Source organism: Drosophila obscura, unplaced genomic scaffold (assembly GCF_018151105.1).
Source record: "Drosophila obscura isolate BZ-5 IFL unplaced genomic scaffold, ASM1815110v1 contig_1, whole genome shotgun sequence".
NCBI lineage: Eukaryota > Metazoa > Arthropoda > Insecta > Diptera > Drosophilidae > Drosophila > Drosophila obscura.
The window spans coordinates 905,513-922,418 of record NW_024542679.1 but is presented as its reverse complement, the minus strand read 5'-3'; the positions used below and the strand labels follow the sequence as shown (position 1 = coordinate 922,418).

At 47.1% G+C, this 16,906-nt stretch overlaps 2 protein-coding genes across 2 annotated transcripts in view; one reads left to right on the top strand and one right to left on the bottom strand.

The window, feature by feature from the left end:
* The window catches only part of LOC111072263 (mediator of RNA polymerase II transcription subunit 15), a 56,689-nt gene that overhangs the window by 22,701 nt on the left and 17,082 nt on the right, over positions 1–16,906 (top strand). The window lies entirely within an intron of this gene.
* On the bottom strand, positions 6,002–6,656 carry LOC111072262 (NADH dehydrogenase [ubiquinone] 1 alpha subcomplex subunit 7). The gene has a single exon (XM_022364000.2). The coding sequence runs from the start codon at positions 6,563–6,565 to the stop codon at positions 6,083–6,085; it is 483 nt and encodes a 160-aa protein (XP_022219692.2). The 5' UTR covers positions 6,566–6,656; the 3' UTR covers positions 6,002–6,082.

The window sequence follows — 16,906 nt, the reverse complement described above, 5'->3', positions numbered from 1 at the left end:
AAAAATTTCACAAGTTTCACAAATTTATGCCTTGACTTGGCAGCAGTCTCATTAGAGGCAGGAAGAGCGGTGGCACTGAGCGGTGTCTGAGGGGGAGGCACAAGCGATGCCATTTGCATTTTGTAAATTGTTGCCAACACAGGGCTGAAATATTTGACAGGGGAGGCGTGTCCCTGGCCCATGCCCAGGCCCAGGCCCCCCGCAAAATGCTGCCTGGCATTGTCTGCGTTTAATTATGGGCGCAAATAAATGTCTATCATTTTGGGTTGTGTGGTCCAGATGCCCCCTGGCTCGTCTTGAGTTATGCGGAGAGTTTTAATGAGCTATTGACATTGTGGGTAGGAAGGTTGGGTTATCCTTGGCTATCCTCTGGCATCTTTGACAGTTCTGCAACTAATCAAAGCTTGGCTATAAGTTCCAGGACCTGCTAAGGCATCGATTAATCTGGCTTTAACGATGGCTCAACTCGAGATCCCCAGGTCGTCCAACCCATACGGAACTTTGGTGCACCCTTGACTGATGCCTGTGCCAACCCCCTAATTAACGCCCCAATAATTAAACTCAATTAATGACCGAATGACCAGTCATCTGGAGCAGTGGGAGCACATCAAAGCCAAGATCCCCAGCAACTGCATCTGTCTCTCCCTCTCTTTCTCCCACTGGCGCCACCACCCGCTAACAACTTCATTTGTCTCCTGCTAAGTCCTCGTCCCCGTCCACGTCCATGGGCTTAGCTACGCAAAACTTCACTTCTGACAAACTCCTTATCCCCAGCTGCCGCTGAGAAGAACCCTTATCCGAGGAGGAGGAGGAGGACGAGCCACCACACGCTGTGTTGTCCTTATCTTGACAGCAAACATTTACAAAAAGAAAACACGGAGGGAGAGGGAGACCCAAGCAACACCAAACAACACGTCTTTATCGCACCCGAACAACGCATTTTCCAATTTTCCTTTTGGCTTGCTTCTTCGGCGCTTCGGCTGGGAGAAGTCCTGTCCTGGCTTTTAAATACTCCCGAGGTAGATTAATCATTCCCTGACTCCATCTTCAACTCCGAAGGATCGAAGGAAGGACTTCTTGTGGTGCTACCTGCCCGCAACTTGCGATGGCAACTTCCTCCAAATCCAATTATAATTGCGCTTATCAAAAATAAGTTTTCGATACTTGCCGAAGGAGAGTGGCGAGAGAGAGAGAGAGAGAGCTGGAAAGGGAGTGCAGTGGAGTAGAGTCGAAATGTAGTACAGGGGAGTCGCATGAAGTGACGCCGTGTCTCTGCCAATTTCGCCAATATGGCAATTTAATCCACACAATCAGTTTAAGGCATCGCCATTTATCTCTTCACAGACTAGTCGGTGGAGGGGGGGGGATTGGGATTTCGATGGTTGTATTCCTTTTACTTTTCCCCATATTCCCCATTCATCCTGTGGTTACCCGAATGGGAATTTCGTTCCCTGTCAATTACCTCAAGTTTAATTGAAGGTGAAATTGTGTCAGAGTAGAAAAGTTGATGTGGTCAACGGTGCACCGTTCCAGGGGGCAGAACTTATCCCAATGAAAGATGATATTCGATAGAAATTAGAGGGTGGATTAATGTAGATACTAAATAGTTTGGAAGTCACTGCAGAGCTCTCCACCGATGGACTTTGAATATTAAGTACTAGCTATGATAGACCGTACTCTGAAAAGGTCTAGAAAGAGTACTCCTGCCCCTGCCCCTGCTCTGATCTGAAATCAGAGAAAATAGCAAAAATAAAAACACACACATATTTAAATTAAATGTTTCAATCTTTTAGTATTTTTAATACGGCATATATTTAATCTACATGAATATAAAATACTTTAAAATATATATAAAAATTAAATTTGTTGCTTAATATATTTAACATTTATTTATATGTTTCTGGGACTTAATTTAAATATATTTGTTTGGAAAACTCGCTATTTATATTAAATATTTCATATCAAATTAAATTTCATATTTGTTTTAGTTCCAGTCAGGGGTTAAATCTATTCCTATCAATGTTTAAATCCAAGCTAAAATATTTAAATTTGTAGTGCCACTTTCCTTTGGGTGGGCCAAGGTAATAACCCATTCTTCTGGTATCCCATTTGGTTAGGTTCCATTTCTATGCAATAGATCATCAGAGCTCGGCCTCGTGCCGGCAATATTCCCGCTCTGATAAGCATAATTGGCACTTTCCTCCTTTGAAGGATCTCTGGTAATGTCTCGCTTAATTATATTCGGAATACGCATCCGGTGGCACGGGTACTGACGACTCGGGCAGAACACTTTTCATTTCATTTTAGGGCAAAATAATAATAAATTCTCTCTTAAAATTCATTTCATTAAACACTCGCCATGAGCTACTTGCCAGCCAGTGGCAGGACAAAAGACGGGGCCGTGGCAAGGAAGTCTTTTGTTTATACTCGAGTTCCGTTTGCCCCCAAAGCCAGCAGCATGCACCCCGCTGAACCCCCGCACCCTGACTTGGCCAAATTAAGCAAGCTGACAATTTTCTCTCTCTAAACTGTACAACAACTTAATGAGCCTGCATAACTTTGCGACAGCAGAGTGAGAGAGGAGAGTGGGGAGTGGGAGCAGAGTGGAAAGGAAACCAAAAGCAAAGGACCTTCCCCCAAATTCCGAGAGGGAGACAGATAAAAAAGCACGTAAACTTGGCCCGGAGGCAGCTCACTCACACAGTCTTTAGACGGCAGTCCGCAGTCCACAGTCCGCAGCCCGACGAACGGTGGCAAAAGTCATTATTCACTGTACCAGCGGCAAGGTGGCCCCTCCCACTCCGGTCTCTCCTGCTGAAAAATAATCAACTTTTACACGACTGTCACACGCTCCCCAGCCCCAGCCCCAGTCCCCATTTGCGTCCGACACTCGTTGGTGGCAAGTTTGGCGCAAAGTTTCGGGCCCAGCGTGGAGACAACTTCCGTGTTGCCGCCGGGCCAATGTTGCATATGGCCAAAGTCCTGGTCAGGCTCGGCTTCCCTTACAAATGACGCATTAATGAAGTGATTTTTCCATGGAGCATTTGAATTTTTAGATTTTCCTACTCCACCTCCAAAAGCGGAACGCGGGAGGTGAAAGCGTGACACGTTTCGGACATGGGAGGCAATTTCACGAGGGTTTTCCACCATCAAAATTGTATCTTTTTGGGCGTAGTTAAAGAGGCAGATCTTTGGTTCTCTTTTACTTTTGTTTTCGATTAAAACACAGCCGATAGCTGTCTGCTAAATGCACGATATGTCGTAATTAACTTATAGGCTTTGACGCAGACCTTTCGTTGTTTGAACGTACCCCTTGGGTCGTGTCACGCAATCATCTCCAGACGCCCCATCCAGCGCTCATTAACTTCCGCTTGAAGCTCTCGGGGGTCGGTCTCTGTGCCCCGTTCTCCATGCCCCATCCCCATTGCCGGCATCGGCCCATTCCCGGCTGTTTGTTGCTTTATGCAAATGTTTTTCTTGTTATTATTGCCCGAACGCGATTCCCGCTGATGTTGTTGTTTGTTGCTTTGGTTTTGGGTTTTGCTTTTGGTTTTATAGGAAAACACGCAAAGCAAACAGAGCAGAGCTCTCGGGCCGCTTTGCTCTGCTCTGTGTTTTCTTATATGAGAGTTTTTCCCCGCCGCAACGCTCCGGTCTGTTTGTACATATTTTAATTACGCGTCTCTGATTGGGAAACATTTTGTGGAGAGAAGAGGAGAGCAGAGCAGAGCGTTGACATTCTGCGACTCTACGACTCTGCGGCACAGCTGTCGCCATATTCGAAGCAATTTTTTGGTGACTCCAAGTCCGTGGTGGGGGGGTTGAAGGGGTGCGAAAGTGTTTGCTTTGTGGGCATCATTTTTATACCCGTACTCAAAAAAGAGTTAAGGGGTATATTAGATTTGTGGTAAAAGTGGATGTGTGTAACGCAGAGAAGGAAACGTTTCCGACCCCATAAAGTATATATATCTTGATAGCTCAATAGCCGAGCAATAGCCAGTCTGTCTGTCCGCTGCTGTCTGTCTGCTGTCTGTCTGTCTGTCTGTCTGTCTGTCTGCTCGATGAGCGCCGATCAGAAACTAAGGCTAGGGCAACCAAATTGGTTTCCAGACTCATGTGATATCCACTGCCAAGGATTGAATTCGCCCCGCCCCCTCCGCCCCCACAAGGACGAAAATGTGGCGGCTTTAAGAGTAACAGCAGACGTAAGAGCCCAACACCAGACTGCTGAACTGAATAGACGGACATAATTATGCCAGAATGAGAAATAATTTCAGTTGCTTCCCCCCCGCACACGACAACACAACTCATTTTCCTCCGCCCACACTTTACCGCGTTCAGTGCGACCAGCGGAAAGAGTAGATATCATAACACATGTTAGAGTAAATATACATTTAGATGTGATGGATAACATGTGCAAAATTAATATAATTTTTTTTATACCACAAAAAGGTTAGGGTATATTGATTGTGTAAAAGTGAGTGTGTAACGGGGGAACGTTTCGACCCCATAAAGTATATATACTTGATCCAATAGCCAAGCGATATAGCCAGCTGCTGCTGTCTGTCTGTCTGCCGCTTGTGAGCGCCGACAGGCTAGGTGGGCACCAAATTTGGTTTGACCATGTGAATCACACGGGATCCCCCGCCCCCCGCCCCCAGGACGAAAGTGGCGGCTTGCGATAAAACTAACGCAGGAGCCACGACGCCACGAAAGGGACATATATAGCCGAATGATTTTAGTTGCTTCCCCCCCCCGCACCGACACCCATTCCCCGCCCACCCCCGTTCAGTGCGGACACCCAGGGGGGTGGAGAGAACGGGATGACATGTAGGTGAGATAGTAATTTTTTTTTTATAAATACCAGGTAGTAACGACGGCGGAAGGGCCCCGACCACACGCCCGTGTTTTTGTGTGTGTGTGTGTTTTTGGAATATTTATTCTTTAAAGTGGTGTTCCCCCAATAAGCAGGACGGGGGCCACTTTCTCTGGCCACTTGAGCGTAATTGTAGCCAAGGAATTAGCATTTCTGATTGCCAATCTTGACCAGAATGGAGTGCCATACATAAATTTGTTGGATTTCATATTCATACTATTCCTGTGAGGTAATAACACAAATCAGCTCAAGCACCCACGCACATCCTTCCACACATACTTCCACATATGTATGTAGATGCGGATAAGAGACGCAGAAAAGTGTGCTACAGTCTCATATTTCGCCAACTGCTGGCGACTGAAGAGCCCGGCAACATGTTGACTTGACAGCCGCCCCCCGCCACTGTCCCGTCACGAGTTTCCAGGCAATTGACACCCTTTTTCAATCTGACACTCCAGCTGCGTGGAGGGGGGGGGGGTTAGGGGGAAAGTCAACCCTCCGTTTCGATCTGGGTCTCATCTCTCCGGCTCTATTCGAGTATAAGGGTAATTTCAATACTCGTAAATTGAGCGAGGGATATTTCTTTTTTTTTTTTGCATAACAAACACAAAATCTGATTATGTTTTCTTTTCTGTTTGAATGATGGCGGCGTGGCCTTAGTGGGGGGCGTGGACGTGGACTGGGGAAGGCATCAAAACTTCAATCAATAAATCGTTGTGCGAAAGTCATCAGCATAAATTTTCGCAGACACACAGACGACAATTAACAATCGACCCGCAATCATCATTAACAATTGCCCATAATCCACTCAACGTACAGCAAATTGCCTCGCTTTAAATTGTAAATTGTAAATATACATTTTGATGGCATTAAATGTTATTAAGTTCGCATATTTATTGTTATGGCTGTTCGTCCGTCCGTACCCCTTTGGCCTGCCTGTCTCTGTCCTTCCGATAATTGGGTGTTTGTGCGCTTAATTAAATTTTCATGCAGGTGCAATAAATGATTTCCCGAAGCGGACATCTAATTAGATTTATATTTTTTATGACCCGCTGCAGTGTGAATCGATTGTCTTTGCTCCATTCCGTCTCCCCAAGCGCCTAAGATTAAATAATTAAGACCGCGTGGAGACAGGAATTTAATGCAGGCATCCGAATGGTGGCTCTACATTTCAATTAGATTTCAACAGAATTACTTGGAATTTCTTTAATCTGACGGTCCCTCCCAGGAATGCATCTTTCCGGGTGTGGGAAGATTCTTGAAGCCGGAATCGGTCTTCTGCTCGTCACACTCGTCAGCTTTCTTGGCATCTGCTGCCTTTGGTGGCGCTGGTGGTGGAGGCGGCTTCACGGCCGGCTGGGCTGGAGGAGGCTTCACGCCCGGCTGTGCGGGAGCTGCCTTGGCCGCTGCCTGAGCTGCCGCCTTGGCCTTCGCCTTGGCTGCTATCATGTTCATTCGCTCCTGGACAACATCAATGTCCGGCTTCACGCTCCTCCGTGGATCTCTCGTGTAGTAATAGTTGCCGAACAGACGTCGAAACGGGCCTGACGGAATGTGCGGCTGGGGCTGAGTGCGCGGCGACATTGTGTCCGCGAAACGGTGGGCCGTCTTGTGCTTGCGGCCAAGCAAAAAGTCACGAATCTTGCTCAGAAACTGGGCCACATCGCGGTGCTGGGGCCTGGGAGGCATTTCCTGCGGAATTATACAGTATAAAAGTCGAAAAATTGAGAATTTAGAATTTAGTGCGTATATTGGAGATTGTTTGGAGTGACTACAGAGTCAAATGGTGCTACAGTTTCTTCCACTTCCTTCCGGTTCTTCCACACGAGTTGGTGCAACAGTTGCGGCGTCAGATTTTGATTGGTGCCACCCTCTAGATGGGTGGGTGGATGGATGGACGGATGAATGGGTGGCGAAGTGGATCAGTGGATGAGTCAATTCAATAAGCGTCAATCTCTCCACGCGCTCAGCTGTCAATCAATTTGGCAACGAAATCTGCCAGCGATGAATTTCAATTATGGCCACAGAAAAGAAACAAAACAGCAGCGGAAATCACCTCACCCCCCAACTGCAACTTGACCAGAAATGAAACATTCGCAATATCATCGCAAGACAGTGCAAAAAGTCGACTTTGGAATTAATAAAAACACTTCAATTTCCGATGCCAATCAGTGCGGAGATCCCTGTTCCTCCCACCCCATCGAACTGCCAACAAGAGTGGAGTGTGACAGGAGCACGCGTCGAGCTTTACTGTACTTAGAGTGGTTCAGCACGTTTCCTACTGACGCCCTCGCTGTCAGCCTGACAGGATAGCAGGACAGACCCATGGCCATGCCCAGGCCGAGGGCCGGAAGTCTGCTCTGTGAACATGAGCGAGAGATGTTAATCACGGACGGGACGGAGATCCTTGGAACTCCGCTCACATTTCATCAGATAAGCAGCTTGTCGAGATTTACGAAATCGAGCTGATTATGTTTTTGTGAGTGCCAGGACCTGGACCTGGACCTGAACCAGAAACTGGATGCGTACTTTCACCCATGGCCGCGTGTCAAAGGGTGAGCCGTGCCGAACGTCGCTCCTGACGTGTTTACCTTTTGGCTTTTCAGGCGGCGATTGGGGGTTGGGGGTTGTTATACTCGTGTTGTGCACAAGTGAGGGATCTGCATGGGCTATACTTATAGGAAATGCATAAATCAGCTTGACTCTCTCTTCCAATTTGATTATAATTCATGGCGCACGCGGAAATCGTTTGCGATAAGCTGAAAGAGCTAAATATCAGGTTAACATATATGGCCTGGAAGGGGGGCAAACGGAACGGGGAAAATTGATTCAATGTGTGAGAAAAAAAACTGGTTCTGGTGATGAAAACAGTTTTGTTCTGAACTGAATTGGATTGCGTTGGGTGGGGGATAAAGAGTGGGTGAGTACCAAAGATAATGGGAATTTTAAAGAATGGAAATGATTGTTAAAGAAAGCAACAAAGAAAAGCTGGGAACACATTCGGGGTGCTCTTTTATGGACACAATAAAGCATTCGATTCTGTTTTTGGTCAAAAGACAATGCGCTCACGCATTGCCTCCGTCGTTTCCTTTGTATTGAGGAAATCTTTTCGATCATAGGCTGCCTATCGAATCTGGCCCATCCGCTTACCTTTCTGTAGGTCTCACTAACCCGTTCTAGGTTATGATTATCCCCTGAAATATTCCTTTAAGTTATTGCATGTAATTTTCACTATTTTCTGGAATCATATAATTTGTAAAACTCTTTTAATATCCTTTTCTCTGAAGTTTTAAACTCCCTTACCATTATCTCTCGCCACAAGCTTTTTTTTTTCCCTTAAGATATTTTTGTGAGAGAAGATAAAATGTAAACTCTAGTTAGCGATAGATCAACAAAGCTTTGTTTTTTCTGTTTTTTTGGAAGAGCAAATGGCAATGGTAATATATGCAGAGTGCTTAGTATCTGCGAGCTCTGCAATAAAGTAAAATAAGAAGCCAGCCAAGTGGTGGCCTCCGACACCTTTTAAACGAAACTTTAAACTCCCTTCAATAGAGGGCGAATCAATATCTTTCAACTTTCCCATTTGGAAATGTACATAACACGAAATCCGAGACGAGTTCATCTACGGGTATTTACCTAAGCTGTTGCCCAAAATTTTTCACCCAGGCGTCATATTGCAGGGGCGACCTGGGAGACGGGACGAGTCGACCCAGCCACACGCACAATACATCAAACTAATTGATATAATTTTTTAAAAAAGCAGCACGAAAAAACTTTGGGGCGGAGGGTTGCTGTTGCTTTGGTTTACCTTGTTTCCATTGCTGATTGTTTTTTTTTTGTTTGTCTGCTTGGTGGAAAACTGCAGGCGCGCGGCGGGAAAACCTTTAAAGTAGAATTCGGGGGATGGCTACGATGACTAGGGGTTGGTTCAGCAGGGGGTGGTGGCACATGCGGTTGATGTGTGTTCGCCTTCTGATTGAACTAATTGACACATGTGAGAGGAGAAATCCACCAAAATATCGGTTTGGGATTTGGTAATACGAGCCAAGGCCAAGACCCGAGACCACATGAGCAGGCATGGCATGGCCTGGCCTGAACTTTCTCCCTCTCTGTCTCTTTCTCGGGTATGCTCCTCTGTTGTAATGCGATATGTCAACAGTGTCCTGGGGTCGCAGGAAAGTTTAAAAGAAGCAGCCGAAGGGAACTCCTTGTGCTGCGGCTGGATGCTGGATGTTGGAGGAGGATGAAAGTGAAAGTAGCGAAGGTCAACATCATCAAAATGTCTGTCTGTCTGTCTGGCCAGAGGACAAACATCTGAAGCAGCACACACACATGCCGCCAGGATCTCCAACAGGAGCTGGCTGCCTGCCTGCCTGCCTGCCTGACTGCTCGTCGTCGTCCCATCGTCCCATCGTCCCAACGTCCCGTCTCGTAGTGAAAATGATAATGTTAAAGTTTTACAACTTAAGTCGTCAAAGTCAAACACACTCTAGGGAAATTACAAACACATTCGAGACAGGAATGTGTAGCACGAAAGAGTCGTTGGGTGTTGGTTGTTGGGTGGCTGGCTGGTGGATGGGGAGGTCAAGAGCTGCTCGAACTTTCGGTGGGGGTCCTGGTGTGATGAAATATACTTACATTGCACATCCTTGGAAGTTTACCTGCTCCAATCTTAAGCTCCAGTATCCCTTGTTGTTTGGCTTTCAATGCTTTTACAGTGCTTCGGGGTAGAATTAGTGGCAAGCACCATCCACCCACCCATCCACCCACTGCTGCCCCCCGCCCACTAAGTACGGCCACTCACCCCCTGCCATTAGCATAAATAAACGCTTCTAAGTACGCCCCATAAAGGTGTAAATGCTCTGGTATTATTAGCCAAAGGCGAGCGAGCCAACAGACAAGAGGGAGTCCTGGACGAACCATCGCTAGAAGCTCTTTGGAGACTTTTGCTAGCGCTAAAATTTTATAGCCTCCAACGCACACACAAACACATAAAATGTGTGTTCCCCGCCCGCTCCATCACTCTGACTGCGAGTATTTCATAAAATTTTGTTACGCATCAAAATTGTGGGACTCTGGGAATGGACTCTAGGACTGGCTAGAACTTTGACTTGAACGAAGGCGTCCGACTTTTGTTTCCTTCCTGCACGGGGGAGGAATGAAATTTTATTAAATGACTCTCAGGTTCTTGGCTCCTTAAGTTGGCTATGAAATTAGCAGCGATTTTTGGCTGACTAAGCAAATGGGTCAACTTAAAGAGCGACGAGGCCACGGCAATGATCGGGAAACAAAGTTGCAGGTAAACCAAAGAGCAAACGAGTGATGCAGCTCATATTTCAGACTTAGCTACGACTCCAGGGTTAACCAAGTCCTTATCCAGTCACGGGTATCTTTTGGGGAAAAGTTTTCTCCTTGGAATACTTGAAATTGTTTTTTCGGGGGACCAAAAGTTTGCACCTCTTTGGAGCGGTGGGCGGGGAATGGGTGGGAACCTATCAATGAGTCGGTGACTCCCCCCCAAACACTCATTAAAATGTGGCAAACGTTCTGTTTATGCACCACTCCGGGAGGAGTGCTGCCCCTGCCACACTGCCACACTGCCAGACCGTCTATCTATCCATTCATTTCACTGTTAACTGAACAAAAATGTTGCGTCGTTCGTTTTATTCGTTTCATGCCCACGTTTATTGTTTTCCAAGTCATTTTCAGCATCTTATCAATTTGACTCTGAGGCACAGGCAATAAAAGAGTAACCATTGTTTACAGCCCTTCCCCCTGGAACCACACAGCCCCAGCCCCACAGCCTTTCCGTTCGTTCCTGTCATTGATAATGAAGACAGCAACAACATTGTCTTTGCCAACAGCCCAGCCCCAGCCTCAGTCTGAGCCGCACCCACTACGGCTGCCTGCCACCAGAACGTGACTCTCTTATCAATGCGATTCGTATTGCCAAGACGCAGCCGTCCTGCCTAGAGTCCTGTGAGTCCTGCCTCGCCTCGAGTCCTCCTCCGCTATCGCTGAAGCAATTAAAATTTGTAGCTATCGAAGGAGCGGAGCGGTGCGGCGCGGAGTCGAATTCGATTTCTTCTTTTGCTCGTCGTCCTTGCAAATCATTTCACAATTGCTTAAGAATGGGCACACTCTCCATCCCCATTCCCACCCCCGTCCCCTTGCTATGGGGTTGGGTATTCCTCTGTGGGTGCCCCGTCCCCCTCGCTCATTTTTCATACTGACAGCCCCCAATGGGCGTTAATTGCGTGGGTTTGGTTAAGGTTACGGCCACGCCAGATAAGCGCGCGTGATTTTTCCACGAATTCCATGCCCAACGGGCACGGCACCCCCTTCTCCATCCACCACCGTCACTCTTAGGGGTACGTCGCGGCCCTGGGGGGGATGAAATTTTGACTTGTTATTTGGCGCAATTCATACTTCTCCTCCCATTTCGATAATTTCTTAGACTTCTTCGTTTGCATTTTGCGGCCCATTCGCTGTGGCAGGCGGCGATAAGAAGAAGATGCTTCATAAGGGGGGAAGGATGGAATGGAAAGTGGGGTGTGGTATACATTTTTTTTGTTGAATTGGAAAAACGTGCAGCAAATGGCTTAATTACGTCTGAAGAGATGAACTTTGATCTTGAGTGGGTGGAAGAATGGATGGACGAGCAGCAGACGAGCAGCAGTTAGATGGTCATATATGGATGGCACGACCCCCAGGTGCAGATGCAGGTGCAGGCGACTCCTGAAGCCTACAGGCAACTGCTGCCCGTTCTGCCCGTTCTCCGTTACCCATTCATTCACATTTAAATGCGCATATTTCACAGTTAACATGACTTGACAACATGCCTTGTTGGCTTTCTTCTTTGGCCTGGTCTAAATATGCAAACAAATAGTTTTGGCAATTGCCAAGTGGGGCATGTCAGACGCCAACGAAGCCCCCAACAGGTCACCCTACACCCACACACTCCCACCATCGGCCAGTTCAGCATGTTGTGGCATGCGGTTGTGCAACGGCAACACAACTTTTGCAACATGCAACCAACGAACCAGACGGGCTCCTGCTCCTGCTCCTGTTCCTGTTCCACCTCTGCTGCGTGGATGGCAAAATAAACGAGGCCTTAAATCGAACTCTGAACACGGGTCCAGGTCCAGGGCCAGGTCGTGCTGGGTCGTAGGGCTTGGGGTTCGTCCCGTCTCGTTTGAGGTTAACATAATTTAAGGCAGCTCTGGAGTAGGGGCCATGGCCAGGACCAGCACCAGGACTAGGACCAGGACCTCGGCTGTCCATTTAACATGCTGCCAACATGCGTGGTTGTGTGTGTGTGTGTGTGGCAATTTCGCAAATTATAAATTTTCCACCTGCACAATATGCTGTGCGCCTGCTACTTCCACTTCCACTTCCACTTTTGCTCCTTCCTGCACCTTCCTGTTGTGCTTCCGGTTCAGCCAGCCAACAATCCGACAATTGATCGCTGTTTCCGGCTCTCCTGTGCTTCTCTGTGTTTATGCGTGTTGCAGCTTGCTTCTGTTCTGTCCTGTGGAAATTAAGTCGACACCGAAACACAAGCCCGCCGCGCTGCAGATATCCCTCTGTTTGGAAAACACTTTTCCCCTCCCGCAATGAAGCTTGCTTGGCATAAATTCCCGACTTGAAGGGGGAACTTTGTTTAGAGTTTTCTTCAGCCAAGAGGAGTCATAAATTGCAAAGTTTTTGATTTGCCGATTAGGGGAAAGTGACGGAATACAAATTGAAAAAAAAAAAAATCCACCTAAATTTCAGGCGATTTTATTTAGGGGGGGGGGGGGGGGGGGGGGGGGGGGGGGGGGGGGGGGGGGGGGGGAGGGGGGGGGGGGGGGGGGGGGGGGGGGGGGGGGGGGGGAAAAAAAAAAAAGAGGGGGGGGGGGGGGGGGGGGGGGGGGGGGGGGGGGGGGGGGGGGGGGGGGGGGGAGGGGGGGGGGGGGGGGGGGGGGGGGGGGGGGGGGGGGGGGGGGGGGGGGGGGGGGGGGGGGGGGGAAAGGGAAGGAAAATAGTGTGGCAGAAAATATTTAAACCAAAAAGAAATCATAAAATAAACGAATTTTCAGCTTTTTTTATGGAGTATGCAGTACACAAACCAATTTACTTTACTCTTGTATTTACTTAAAATTTCAATTTAAAATATACTATATTTATGGTGAGCAGAACAGAGCAGGGCAGGGCAGGGCAGGGCATGTTATGCAGCCGACAAAAAGAGTGCGTGTCCGTGGGGACGGGGGACACACAGACACAGACCAGCAGCTGAGGAAATTTGCATAGAACAAAACGCAAATGGCAACAATTTGTGTAAGAGCAAATTAAATATTGTAACTGGGAAATGAATTCGATATGGATGCGATACGAGGAGGCTCCAAAAAGGTCAACAGTGGATGCAGCAGGGCAGCCAGCCATTGTCTCGGGCGAGTGCATGGCCAAAAGAAAGGAAATGTCATCGATTCTGTTGATACACTTGCAGATCGGTAGCTATTATAGTGGTTCCAATAAGAATGTTCCCTTAATATATAATATACATAAATCAGACCTACGTACCCAAAATGATCAGGAATACACGAGTGTATACGCATTGGTATGCCAATAACTGGTCAAGAATCATAGAACTCTCTGCCAGGGTATGAAAACACAGGCTAAAATGGAGCCAAGCCAGAAGCAGAAGCGAAAATAGAAACAGAAACAGGAAAAGAAATAAACAATATGCAAAACACGACGAAGGCGTACAGATATTGCATATCAAGTATACGCAGTGGAGAGCTTCAGCTACATGATTTTGCATATTGAAGAGGTTCCCCCCCGCTACCCTCACCAATCAACAAATACCCAGTATAACAAGGTCAGTCCGCATCATTTCGATATCAAATGTCCATAAATCCGGGCCCCACTAAGGGAGCTCCATATCGAAGCTCACTTTATGCATAAATGTTCAAATAAATGTCGCAGGATAAATATTTAATAAACATAAGCGAGAGACGCAAATATCGAGCAGGGGATACTGACGACTGACGACAAATATTGAAATAAAATGGGGGGCAATAAAACAGCTCTGGCCTCGCATCTCCATTGCTCTCCACCCATCAACCCCCAAGTTTATGTCTCAATTGCGTCATCAATTTGCATTTGATGGGGAAAAAAAGAGCGAAATTAGAGCGACGAGATTGCTGTTGCTCCTCTGGTTTATTGATCGCCCGTTTGACATTGCATCAATATTGCGAAAAAGTTAACAAGCAGCAGGCAATATACATACATACGTATATAAATATATACATACACATATATATCAACTTTATATTTAAAAGCTTTTCTCTGCTTTTCCTTCGTCGTTTGTTTATCTTTCGCCCTCTGTTTGTCTTCGCGTAGCGACTCTGCAGACAAATTGAAATGTTGCATTCATTATGCTACCCTTAAAGCGGGTATCTTGTGCCTTCTCTAGCCGATGGTTTCCGCTAATATTATTCGATGGATGCGTATAAATTACACCCGATACTGATAGAGAATTAGCATATATATAGTATTTATTTTTTTCGTTTGTCAATAAATGAGTTTAAAATAAAAGTACAAACCATAATTTTTCTTTAGTTTTAGTCAGAATTTACTATTTCAATTAATAATAATAATAATGATACAAAATTAATAATTGCATTTTTGGTCACCAATTTTTTCTGTGTATTTTGTATTTACATTCTTGATCCCGAGTTTCGGTCTATAAACGATTTTATTGCAAGTGTATCTATCGGTGGATTTATTTTCTTATGCAGGATGCGAATTCGTTTCACAGTTTCCCATGGATCTGATGGTTTTTGTGCAGAATTTTCCCTCGTCAGGCATTCATTATGTATGCCATTAATATCCAATTAATATTCTATATTTTGAGCAACTTTTCTATACAATTAATTTAATTTCCTCCTCCGCCTGCGTCACCGTCTCGTTGCGTGGGGTAACACATTTTTCTGTCACATCAGCGCAAATTGCCATCCATCGATGCTGCCTATGCACACTCATTAACACAACAATACTCGTAAAATGCAAACCAAACCAAACCCCGATCCCCGACCCCAGTCTCCGCTGCTGCTGCTGCTGCTACTGCTGCTGCTGGGGGCGTGGACAATTAATGTGACTGACACACATGCAGATTTTGCCGCCGTTCGTTCGTTCGCGTTGTCATATTTGATTTACAGTTGCAATTTACGCACTTTCCCCGGGTGGAGGAGGAGGAGGAGTGACGGGACTCGACTCCGAACACAGGACTCTGATCGGGAGAGTAGGAGGCCGGCCGACAGCTGTCCACGTCAGCATCCGGCCTCTGTTTGATGTTGTTAATTGATTTTCAAAGTCAACTCCTCGGGTGCATAGTGCCAGGGGGCGAGCTCTAGGGATCCACAGCGAGTGGAGTGTGAGAAAGAGAGAGGGGGGCCGCTTTCGCTTTCGCCCCACTCGGAGATTAGCAGGGCAGTGTAAAATGCATCTCCATTGAGGCGCAAGCGACATAAAACCAATTCCCAATCCGCATTCGCTGGACAATTTACAGACTCTGGATATCCTGTGGCACCCCGGCGCCCCCCTCCTTTTCCCCACCACCTCTCTGATCCCACTCTGATGTGCATTGTAAGTGCAACGAAGCGCATTTGCAGCTGCAATGTTCAAGTGGATTTCGGAGTTGTTCCGGCAACCAGATGAGCGGGCAGGTTGCGGGTGCGGGTGCGTGTACGGGAATGGACGTGGGATTGGGCTACGTGTTTGTTTTATGTGTGGCCATTGTCCAGTGTCCTTTGGACATGCGACTGTACTGTATCTGTTGTCTGCCCGTCCGGGCATGCGGTTCAATCAAAGCGATTTCCAATGTCCACAAAATTGCGCAAAAGGACATTTTGGTAATTTCAACGATGTCACCCTGCCACGGCCAGGAGCGGAATGCATCGTAAGCCACCGAGCCTTTGATTCTGTCTCTTAGAAAAAAAGCCAGCCGTTATAAAAATGCGCCCCATCTGCTCTGCCTTTTAGCTTCCTTCTTCAGACGCCCAAATGCCCGCTCACTGATTGGTGCGCTCCTGTGCTTGTTGTTGGTAATGAGTTTGGTTTTACTGTTTAAATTTAAACGTGTCCATCAGCAAGCAGAAGGACCGTCAGCAAGCAGCAGCAGCAGCAGCGGTAGCAGGAGGCAGCGGCTGCGGTCGGCTACAGTTCTAAAGTGTATTTGCATTTAACGCTAAATGCATTCCAAAGGGACTGGCAGGAGGGCAGTGGGCAGAGGAGGGTGCCCTGCCTGCGGGAGGAAAAACATGACAGTTGCATTAATTTTGATTGCGTAAATATTTCAAGTGTGCGGATTGAGAGAGCGAGAGAGAGAGCTGGCAAAAATGTTTGCCCAAGGCCCATGGACCATGATCCGTGGCAGGGGCAGGGGCACAGAGGAGTGTGGCAACGAATTAAGTGATTGCCATTGAGATGAGCTGATTGCAGCACTGTGGCTCCTAGTGGGTGCTCTGCTCTGTTTCCTGGCAGGGCAATGCATATTTAAAGTTTGTTGAAGGACCTGAAGCTAATGGCGAACCCCCCCATCAGAGCCGCAAAGTTCGATGAACCCTCCTGAGACTCTGGATAGTGAGAGAAAGAGAGACGAGGGGCTCTGGGGGAAACTTTTCTAATTAAAGCAACAACAACAAGCGGAGTAAGAGTAACGAAACCACTCCATATCCATTTCTCCAGTTGAAATAGTTTTCGCCCCTGTCCCAGACCCATTGCCAGACGCAAGCCCAAAGCAAGGGCTAATTTTAGACGCTAATAAAATGATTCAACACACAAAAACGCTCAGTGCGAAAAGTGCATCGAAATTTATGAGCACGTAGCTGTCATAAAACTTTTGGCGTGGCGGGAGGAGACCATCCCGCATGACGTGATAATTTACTTAACTGCCTATCCCACAGCAAAAACGACTAACTCGATCTGGGGAGCATTTACCAGATGCAAACATCAAATTTTATGATGTCTAGGCCATAATTGTGCGAG

Excerpts from the sequence above, each read along its gene's own strand:
- LOC111072262 (XM_022364000.2), bottom strand. The coding sequence starts at position 6,565 with ATGCCTCCCAGGCCCCAGCACCGCGATGTGGCCCAGTTTCTGAGCAAG.